We start from the raw sequence: 11,573 nt of genomic DNA, 5'->3' as shown, positions 1-11,573 counted from the left end.
GTATATATATATATATATATATATATATACACATATATATACATATATATACATACATATACACACATATACACACACACATATATGTGTGTGTTTATATGTAGGAAAAAATTACATTTTTGAATTGCCTGGCAAGTTTGTACTTGAAAAAAGACTTCATGTAGTCTCTAAAATGTAGAGCAAACCAAATATAAAATTAAATAAATAATATGTGCTCTAATGCAATTTAAAATAGAGATCAGACTTATTGTTAAAATTAATTTCTAAAACAAATATAAAAATAAAGAAATTGTTTCTGTCCCAAAGACTTTGTTAAGTCGTGTGTCTTCTGAGCACAGATCAACAACTGACAGCTGATTTAGTTTTACAGCACATGACCTGCCTGGAAGTTTAATTATGTCTTGTCTGTTCAAGTCCCTCTCCTTTATCTGCTGGGAGTTCACAGAAATAATGAAAAGACGGCAAGAACAGTCTCTCTCCTTCCTCCTGTCTGTTTTGCTCTCTTCATTCATTGGTTGAGGGTTCACTGTTGCTGTTACACCCTGGACACAGTGACATTCAAAGACCCACAAATAGGTCGAAGTTTTTTAAAGTGTGAAACGTATTCCAAGATAGAAAAAAGAGATAATTCTTTCACTAACAATTTTTGCATTTAAAATATAGAAATTGACTGCAAAGTCATTGATACAAATTATTCATGAAATAATATTTTTTATGACTAACTAAATATGTTGAATTCCCGTCACTTATTTATATTGATATGAGAGAATTTTGATCCACAGTTAGCATCGTTCCAGCGCTGCCATCTTTGCTAGAATCCCCAGAATGACTTTAAATGTTCTAACATTGAACAGCACAGAGACGTAGGGTTCGGTTGTTGGCTTTATGGTATTTGTTTTTCTCCTCTGTGCTTTATGAACACAGGACTTTCTTTCTGTTATCTTGTGGTTATTACTGGCTGTTGGATTCAGGACCAGAGAGCACTGAGGTGAGCTCAGAGCCACTGGGAGTTTGTTACTAAACATGAGTTAGTCATTCATGAAATGAATTGGTGCTGGATCAGCAGGGGGAGGCAGTTGGTCAGATGGTACTTTTATAAACTTTCAAGGTAAAATAGGCAGATATTGTTTTGAGAGGCAGGACATGGTGATGTAACAGTACCCTGTAACAGTGTTGGTGCAGTGGTCTGTGGAGTGGTAAATCTGACTAATTTCAATGTCCTCAACACAAATATATGTTTAAGTTAGGAATTCGTATTTTTTATTTCCATCAAAGCTCAAAGCTGCTCTGTCTCACCCATTTTCTCTTTTATTGGTTTTTAACAGCTGGTAAATAAATCTATATATTTATATAATATTCAGATCAGACTTCTTTTATAAATAAATGTGTCCACAGAAGCTTTGTTGACTTCAGGTGTTATGTTCATGTGCTCATCACCGTTGCTGCAAAGTTATGTGTAGTTCCTTATTCCCCCATAGTTGACAAGATTTAATTACACAATTATATGCTGAGTATAGTGTTGGAAAAATGGTTTGTAGGCCGAGGAATTGAAGTCCAAAGTCGACACGACATGACACAGTGATCCAGTGATGACAGGAAATGTGATGTGATTTGATGTGAAACGCTGACAGGCCTTTACTTTGGACTGTACTCTGGTCTCAGAGAGAAATGATTCACCTTCAACCCCAGAGCCCGCCCCCCCTTCCTTCACCTCAACATTGACTGCTTATCTTAAACTGCATCTCCTCTGCCCTCTCAGTGACCAGACTGGCAGGTTACTCTGTTGTTATGTTATGTTGCCTCAAGTAATTGACGTGTTGCCGGTGCAGCGTGTGTTCCTCTCCTGGTTGGAGTGGAGCTCGGTGACCTTGTTTCGGCCCCCGGGTGCCAGTCAGAGGTGCTTATCAAAAGCCACCTCTGATTGCACTGCTCTGATGGCTCACTTTGCCTCTGAGTGAGTGGATCGTGGCAGCCTTTGAGTGGAATGGAAAAAGAAAGTGGAAGGTAGCAGGAGAGAGTGGGAGGAGGTGAAATTGGGAAGTAAGTTACTTGGACAGATCCAGAAAATCTCCTGAATGTCACCTCATTCTTGACGTTACTCTCTCTCCCACACAGGTGTGTGTGAACGATGTCCTCTCGGTCTGATGCCCTATAAAGTCGGGGGTTCAGTACTAGCTCTAACCCTTGTAAACGTCTCTCCTTCTCCTGATACATATTGAGCGGGTGGTCAGTGAGAGAGGCTGGCAGCAGCAGAGACACAGCTAATCCACAGCTGGTCCTTAACCCAGTTAACACCTCTGCTCCTGATACTTGAAGCAACAGCATCAGCAGAGCTGCAGCCGACGGAGTGACAGAATGGGGATAGGATCATTGATGAGCTACACTTATATCACACGGCAGGTTTGTGAAGGGGAGGTGAGGCCGCTGTGTCTTTGATAAACATGGAGATGTGCCACGACTAAAGATATTGGCAGTAAGGCGACTGTCAGCTTTGACACAATTGTCTGGCACACAGTCAATGTTTGTGTTTTTTTAGACCAAATGTACACATCGGAATAGTCTGTGTACTAGTTTACATTTACTTCCACTGGATACAAAAACTTTAAACTTTGTGAGTGGGGGGTGGGGGGGGTGGAGCAGAGGTGTGACTGAAGATGGGAGTTGACGGCAGGATTTAGTGTCCAGGTGAGCAGGAACACAGGTTCTTCATCACAGGCCAAGAAGCCACTCATGAATTCACATCAATGTTGTCTCTCATTAACAAAGAGGAAGACGGAAACATTAACATCTATCTATCTATCTATCTATCTATCTATCTATCTATCTATCTATCTATCTATCTATCTATCTATCTATCTATCTATCTATCTATCTATCTAAATGAAAAAGAAGTTAAACAACGGTTCACTAACAATGAGGTTCTCTTTGTGCATTCATCTGTGTGTAAGGTGTATTTTGACATTATTGTACTCATAAATATACATAGTATATACCTATATCTTAACAGTAGCAGTACTTGTAGTTCTATATATCCATTAATGTATTTGAATGTGTATTTCAGCCCCACATACTGTATATGCTCACCTCTGTCTTTCCTGGAAAACCATGCTATCTTCCTTCTCTCCTCCCCCCTCTCTCCCCCTCCCTTTTACGTTTCGTCCCTCTGTCTCTCTCTCTCTCCTGAGCACACACAGCCAACACCTCTATGCTTTTATCCCTCTTGCTTAAATCAAATAAGAGCACTTGTGTTTTTCTCTCTTCTCCAGTAATCATAGATACAGTATAATAACTCTTTACTATCATTTCTTTTTCATTTCTTTTTTCCATTTTGTTTCTCCCTACAAATGATCACTGTTAATTCTCTCCTCTAATTCCTTATTTCACTGTCTCCACTGCGCTGTATCATATTAGCCTGCACAGTGTGTGTGTGTGTGTGTGTGTGTGTGTTTTTTTTCTGGTCACGGAGTGTGAAGGAGTAATGATTGTGTGCAGTGGTTTGAAAATGGCGAGATACGCTATCAGATAAAGAGAGGATACGTGTACGAGTTGACAGGCATGAAGGAAGAGAACACTGCGCTTATGAAGCCAAAGAACAAACCTCATCTTTAGTGTGCCACCGTTTGTGTGTGCATATGCATGAGAGGGAGGCCGCGGATGAATAGACAACGTCTGGGTTAAACTTCAGTGCTGTGTGGAAGCAAAAGATAACACGTATCATGAGTGTGCTCTGTGTCCACGTGCACACTCTACGCGCTCACATGTCCGTGTGGGTGTGCTGGTGGAGCGGCCCCGGTTGTGGCTGTGCTGGAGGTCCGTTTCCCACAGCACTGCTTCACTAATCCCCTCAGGAGAGGGGCATCTCAGCTCCGAGTTAAATCCTCTTGTCCTCTGGCTTTCTGGATGAAGTCAATAGTTCCAAGATGAGGCGATGAGCTGCAGTGAGCCCTGTGGCCTCATCCTACAGTCTCTGCTGAATGCACTCGGAGCCAAGACATTTAGCCGTGCCATATGAATTTCATGTCCAGAAAATAAATCCCACGGCAGGCTTTCGGTCCGGTGCAGCCTCCATGTGAGCTAATACATTATGCGATTAGTGGACGTCTCTGAATGCTGAGAGGCTGAAGAAGCTGCTCACAACATTATCACTGCCTTGGAGACCTAACAGAGGCCAAGAGAACCGTGGCTCCAGTCCCACAATGGGGCTGATAATTTCAACTACATTATGGTAACAATACTGCCATATTTATTTATTAAATAAGAATAAAATGGGTTTCTCTGTTAATCTGTATAAATTGCTCATTCCTCTCCTCACCTTGATACCTGTTTCTTCTTGTTTTGTTTTTTTTTACTAAGTGCCAGTGATTGTCTATTTATGGCTTTTCTATTACTTATTTTTATTTTTTATTTAAGGTCCTCTCCTCACCTTGATACCTGTTTCTGTTTGCCAGTGATTGTTTATTTATGGCTTTTCTATTTCTTATTTTTATTTTTTATTTAAGAATATTTTTAATTGCATATATTCCCTTTGTGCTGGATGTCCGGCATGTATGGCTACATACATGGTCTACAGGTTTAAGCAGCATTTTGGCCACTGTGCACTGAGGTGTTTCCTGTCTTCCTGAATTGATTCAAAATACAGTTAATCGTTACTCTTGAAAAATAAAAATATGTTCTACAATGTCATGAAAAAAAAAGGTTTATATTGACAACCGAGTCATACTTAATGACTTTTCCAGTGTATATTCATCTTTGACCAAACATTTTTGGAGTGTATTGGCGATATCAATTTATGTTACAAGTTTAATTTAAATTGTCTATGAAAACAGCACTTTTAGTATTTATTGTATTTTTAGAAAATCTAACATTCATAAATATATAAGACTTCCTGTTAGACTTACCACTAACACACTGTCCTACACTGCCATGCATTCATGGATAAAACATGTTCATTTCCACTTATTCTGTCCATAGGACAGTTGCTGTACATCCATTGGTGTAATTTAACACATACACAAACAACACACACACACACACACAGGCTCTCATGCAGAGATCTCCACACATGCAAGTAGGCACATTTGTCTACATTCTTTACTGAACTCACACCTGCTCACCATCTCTGTGCCACAACAGTGGTTCTTGTTAAATGGAGGTTTACTGCACTCAGACAAATGTGAACTCGAGGACAACTCAGCATGGATGAAAATAAATCTGTCAATTTTACATTTAAATTGAGTTTTAAATTGAGTTACTTATATTATTGCCAGTATTTTGGCAACAGGATCATTTATTTAATTTTGACTGCCTTCCCTTTAGGTTTGTTTTTCAATGCTACAGTAACAATAGAGAAGCTTTAAAAACATGGATTGGAAGTTTTATATAGAATGTGTGAAGTGTTTATTGAAGGTTGCTGTAGGCCTGGAAAACAATGTTTGTTTGTGTTTTTGTGATTGTTTTTCTTTGTTTTTCAGACTAGGGAATCATTTACATTTTTATTGCTAGAAAAATTATATTTAAAAAAAATATATGTAAAAAAAAATGTAGCATTCTTCCCTGGATCCAACCTTAGCATATTAACTTGTTTATGTTCTTTTATTTTTTTGCAGAGATTTGTTTATTGACACGAGGCAGAAGGACAGCCAGTGTCCGGGCGGACACGTATTGCCGACTGTACTCACTGTCTGTGGACAACTTCAATGAGGTGCTGGAAGAGTATCCTATGATGAGAAGGGCCTTTGAGACGGTTGCACTCGATCGACTGGACCGTATCGGTAAAAACATCCTTTTAAAATCAGCAAAACATTGAGTAATAAAACTCTTTCTCAGAGATCATTTTCTACCATGAGACATGTCAGGATGTTTGAGGTTATGTTTGTCTTTTTAAATGTTTTGTTGATTTATTATTAACCTGCATATCCAGAATTACTAAACCATATATCAGCACCGTTAAAACCGGCTGTACCATTACTGTTTTCATTTTGGTTGTGATTGAGTGTTAATTTGACAACATTTAGGTGCTAGAAATGTTTCAAATAACATAAAAAACCCCAGATCATTTTCATATACAGTCATCTTAGTATATATATGTATACATATACATAAAGTTTTTCCAAGCCTATGTGTTGCTACTCACACACAGTAAAGTACATTACATTAGACCCTCTCTATATATACATCCATTTTTTCCAGGCGCAGCCAGGGCAGATGAAAAATTCACAACAAAAAGCATTCCTGTAGCATCACTCAGCTGTCAGCGCATGCACGGTTTTATCCTCAGCTATGTTTAGAATGCAAGACAGAGGAATTGCTTCAGGGAGTCTCTTTGTGGGAAATGGCTGCTCTGAAAAGACGAGGTGGTCTGATAGGGTTGCGTTTGTGAGATGGTACCAGGTCCTTTCTTTGGGCCTTGATCTTTACCTATGTCTCAACCTACTTTCATAAAGTCCCTCGGAGACTTCTGTGATTAATTAGGCTCCTGATGGACTGTGCACTATCTGATTCAAAGGTGTGGGAGTGACAAAGGGTCAGGTGGTTCCAGGTCATGCCGGGTGTACTGTATTGTACAACAATACCTCGCAGCAGGCCCCCTGACTAATCAGACGCCAGTCATAAGAGAAAATGGAAAGATTGATCTGCACCTACAGCTCTCACTGCCCTTTGTTAGCATCAAATTGAAAATGGCAGCCATGTGAATTAACCTCCTTCACTGCTGGTGTGACCATTCATCAATGACTAATGGACTCTGGAGTCACAGTTACACACTTTTTTTTTGTAGGTTTAGATAAACACTCCACGCCTGTCAGGGTGGCACAGCTCTGATCTTGTGACTGAATAATAACTGAACCTTGACTGTTGTTAAACAATTGACAACATCCTGAAAGTTTGTTTCTTTTTTACTCATGACCTATTTAACCCAACTAAATTAAGAGATTGCTCCTTTTTTATTGTAAACAGCCAACAGCAAGAACATGATTACAGTTGATATTTGCCGACTCTGTTTAGCTGTACAGTGTTTGTTTTATGTTCTGTCTCTGCTACCAAGGGAATCGCAGTAAGAGCTCGGCAAATAAACATTGCCTTCTCCTCAGGCTGTCATGCATTCCAAACATCTGCCTCGGTGTAGTGACTGTCTTTGTTTTCGTTTTTTCTTTTGTTTTTCTAAATGCTTTGTCTTTACTGTTAAACTCTGTAGCTCCATATCTTTGTCAAACTTCTATCCCTCCGTGGCCCCATGTATGATTTTCATGAACATTTATGTTCATTATTTTTTTTTACCTTATATTTGTATCAATAATAGTATGATGTTTTATACTGAACTGCTTAAGAATAGATCAACTACAGTGCTGTACTAAAATGTCTTTCTTTTTTTTTCTCTTTTCTTATGAACATGTCCTTCAAAAGGCAAGAAAAACTCCATCCTGCAACATAAGGTGCAACATGACCTCAGCTCTGGGGTTCTCAACTGCCAGGAGAATGAGATCATCCAGCAGATTGTGCAGCATGACCGGGACATGGCTCACTGTGCCCACCTCATGCAGAACCCTCCACCCCAGACGCCTCCCTCACCTACCCCAGTCATCTGGGCTCCCCTTATCCAAGCCCCTCTCCAAGCAGCAGCTGCAACCACCTCAGTAGCTATTGCACTCACACACCACCCCCAGCTTCCACCAACACTGTTCAGGCCCCCGGTATCTGTTCTGGGGTCATTAAAAGCTCCCACTGGTCAGTTAAAGAAGGGTCATACTTCTGTTCCATCGTCCACAGCACCCGGCTCTGCTGGGGACTCTCCCTCCAGTACACCCTCAAAACTGCACACTGGAGTGGACATGCCATTACTGGCCTCTTTTAGAGCCCAGCAGGTGGCATCACTTTCAGGGGCATCCAGAGCCCAGCAGGTGGCATCACTTTCAGCATCGGCATCTGGCTCCAGTGAACAGACGGGAAAACAGCAAGAACCCAGTGGGGTAGGGTTTGAGTTCAGTGGTAGACTGTCGTCTTCCAATTCCTTAGGACCACAATCATCCGGTGTTTCACCCTCCTGTAGCATGGCACAGCTGCACCCCCATCCTCAGCATTCACAGCCTTTTCGGTCAAACACCCCACCCCTCTCTAACCTTTTCCACCAAGGTTCCACAGGTGGAAGCACAGGATCAGGAATAAGTACTGGGGCACTTGGAGCTTGTGGGGTCGGCACAGGTTGGCCAACAGGTGGAGCAATAGCAGGTTCTCTGGAAGAAGAGAGTTTTTGGGCTCGAGACGACTTTGCAGGTGGAGCAACAGAAATACCTGCTGATAGGAACTTCACTCTAGGTAGAGCTGCTGGTGGTTCAGGAAGAGGGGTCTCGGTGGAGTCATTACTATGTGAAGGATCAATAAGTCAAGCTTGTGGCAAATTAGCAGGTGGTTCATCCAGTGGATCAGTTGTGGGTGCTGCTTGTGGGTCCATGGGAGACACTGCCAGGCGATCAGTGGGAGGGGTTTCTAGAGGGTCAATAAAAAGGGCTTTGGGGGTTATTGTAGCTGAGACCACTGAAGAATCAGCCATCACAACAAATACTGGAGGAGCATTTGGAAGACAATCTGGGGGATCAGTAAGTTTGGCCGGGAATCCCTGTGGTTCATTGGGAAGGGCTTCTGGGAGTTTGAAAATTACAACAACTAGCCATACAGGAAGTAGTCCAAGTGGGACAGGAGGAGGATTGGGTGGGGGACAAAGTAGCAAAGCACCATGTGAGGTCATGGGGAGCCACATAAAAGGCTCAGGATCTTGTGCTTTAGGAGGACCGTCATTAGGAGTTACAGCTGGACTTATTGGTTCCTCTCGTTGTCCAAGTCCATTATCTAGTAGCTCCTCTACTCTAATACCTGGACAACTTCTTCAAAGCCAGACTCTACCTAAACCTCCTCAGGTGGCTCCTGTGCAGCACTTTGCAGGTGGAGGTCGGACTACCAGTGGATTAAACCTCCTCCATTCTCCTCCACAAGGCTCCCCATTATTAGGTAGAGGACAGCACAGCCAACAGCCAACAGAAGGCCTGTACCCGTCCTTCAGTCATTTTAGCCCAGTGGGGGTCCAGTCTGGGTTTCTGTCTCACCAGTCATCACTAGAGAGGTCTGCCTTGGCCTCCCTGGCCCAATATGGCTCTGCAAACGCCTCCCCTTGCCTTACTCCAGTGGCTCCAAGCCCGACTGGTCAAAGTCCTGTGTCAAGCAGGACTTTTCACTACAGTGACACCTCCAGTGTTACAGGGTCCCACAGCTCTCTGCTAATGCCTCAGTCATCTCTACCTTCACAACTGTCCGGTCAATCACAAACAGCTGGGAGGGATTCACCGAGTTATTCTCCTAGTTTTGGTCGTTTTTTTGAGGACCTTAAATGTTTATCCAGCTCACATTCATCTCTAGGGCAGGAGGTGGCACAGACTGTTGGCCAACCAACTCCTCATCCATCAGTAGAGACTGGATATTACCCTTCACCTTTCTCATCACCTACCCTTGTACCCAAACCTTGTAGCTCAGTGCCAGGTCACATGACTCCTCCGCTTCCGTCATCTCCAGGGTACCCTCGCCAGACTCATTCTCCCGGAGGCTCCCCAGCTGTGCCTCTACGGAGGGGCTCTGCTGCTTATACACCAGACCTAGAACCTCAAACTGTCCGCTCTAAACTTCCATCCAATTTGTGAAGATTGGTCACACCCTCCTGTGCTCAACCAAACTGAAACAAAAAACAACCCTCTTGTTCTTGTTTTGTTTTGTATTGTCTTTTTTCTTTAGGCATCACTGTGTTGCATATTTTACCTACCAAGACTTTACATTTACTGTGATTTGAAGAAAACAGTCACAGATAACGTTTAGAATAGTATTTATTTATTTATAAGATTTTAATACATTTTTATTTATACATACTGTACATAAACACAGATACAATGACATTAGTCAATCAAGAGTAGGAGCGGTTGTGAACGTTCTACTTCTAAGGCTAAACCTAATCCATCTGGTAATGTTTGGGAATATACTTCAGTCGTCTACACATTAGAACTCCTTTCCTGCAGGAACCTATGCACTAATCCTTGCATGTGCAAAGGCTTTTGTGTGTTTAATATTTACATTTTTAGCTAAAGTGAGCTTTGAGACAGGTAGACCCCTGAACCATGTCATTTAGGGTCACATATTGTCAATCCTTTATTGTATCTAATAGATTGTTCCTAATTATCTTTCTAATTTTCCAAATCTCATGAGAGTTGGAGGAGATGGAGAAATGTTTGGATACCAAAAAAGACTTTTCTTGTTGGGTAATAACTCACCTCTTCTTGGCACAATAGTCCTTATTTTGTAGCGCTAAAGGTAACCACACTGTTGTGAGAGCAGGGCGAGAGAGCTTCAGCAGAGGTACCCTCCATCTTAATACTGAGACATCACTGCATGTGAGCGACTGAAATCTTCACCCATGTTACAGCAAGCTTACTCTGTCTTCCAAGCTCATGCCACTAACGCGTGTGAAAAGCATGCGTTGTTTTTCTTCCTGACTGTGCAACTGTTAATGTGTGACTGATGGTGAGAAAGGAGAGTGAGACGGCGGGTTGGTGGAGTGCAAGCAAGGTTTTCCCTGGACTTTTCCAAAATAACGTTCGCCTTTTACAACAGAAACTTCAAACTTTGAGTTTCAACACATTTTGCCCCCATTGGTTTATGTTTGGTTTGTTTCGTAACACAGTTCGTAAAGTGAACATTCAAGTGTTTTAGTTGTGTATTCCATCTTGCCGTGTAGCTGTTGTAGTAAGATGTTAACATACTGTAGGCTTGGACACTTGGTTGGTAGCAGTGCTACCATGTTTTGTTTTGTTTTGTTTTGAATATATTATTCTTGGTTAGTTTAAAGTCTCAATGGCTAATCTATGTCAGTGAAACAGTAATACAGTCATGTTTTTTGAATTAGAATACAATTCAGTGGACAATAGGCGGTATGACAGTATGACAAGAGATGACACTGACATTGTGTTATTGATAGATGGACGCTTTTTTGATTGTATTTGGTATCAAAACTTTAGTCTTAGAAAGTTCCCCATTAAGCCCTTGAAAAAAAATGTTAGACCTGATTTTACATCCAAGTTTTATACTGTATATTCTTCTGATTTGTCACTGTATTACAGTCAAATATGGAATAGGAGAGAATTTAAAAATACTGTGTTGCGTTTATCATATTACTGAACAGATAATCTACTAGCTGGGAACTTAAAATGTGGATTGAGACTCTAAACTCACCGGAAAAATGTTTAAATATTATGTATATTTGTCATTACTATTTCACCACAGTGGACCATCGAGAATCCAGCTCAGAGAATGGAGCTTAGTGATTGGTTAGATCAAATGTCAACTCAATTTTACGGTCTGAAGAAATATCATTCTTTAATACCTAATGTGAATTCCAACTTTCTGAAGTATTATAGTGAGCCACGTACCCTGTGGTCGGACGCCAAAAAGTGTTCTTATTGGATGGACAGAACTCATTGGTTGTTAACTATTGACTACATCATTAGAAAGATGGAGGATGATTGGATTTTTAATGTAAAACA

At 41.3% G+C, this 11,573-nt stretch overlaps 1 protein-coding gene across 1 annotated transcript in view; it reads left to right on the top strand.

Annotated features, from left to right (window-relative positions):
* The window catches only part of hcn4 (hyperpolarization activated cyclic nucleotide-gated potassium channel 4), a 49,207-nt gene extending 38,123 nt beyond the window's left edge, over positions 1-11,084 (top strand). The window contains exons 7-8 of the mRNA XM_008310443.3: positions 5,607-5,771; positions 7,402-11,084. Of these exons, the coding sequence (XP_008308665.1) occupies positions 5,607-5,771; positions 7,402-9,683 (2,447 nt within the window). The 3' untranslated portion in view covers positions 9,684-11,084. The remainder of the gene's footprint in view (positions 1-5,606; positions 5,772-7,401) is intronic.
* Positions 11,085-11,573: the final 489 nt, after the last annotated feature.

Source organism: Cynoglossus semilaevis, chromosome 5 (genome assembly GCF_000523025.1).
Source record: "Cynoglossus semilaevis isolate Cse_v1.0 chromosome 5, Cse_v1.0, whole genome shotgun sequence".
NCBI lineage: Eukaryota > Metazoa > Chordata > Actinopteri > Pleuronectiformes > Cynoglossidae > Cynoglossus > Cynoglossus semilaevis.
This window is presented reverse-complemented; position numbering and strand designations above follow the sequence as displayed.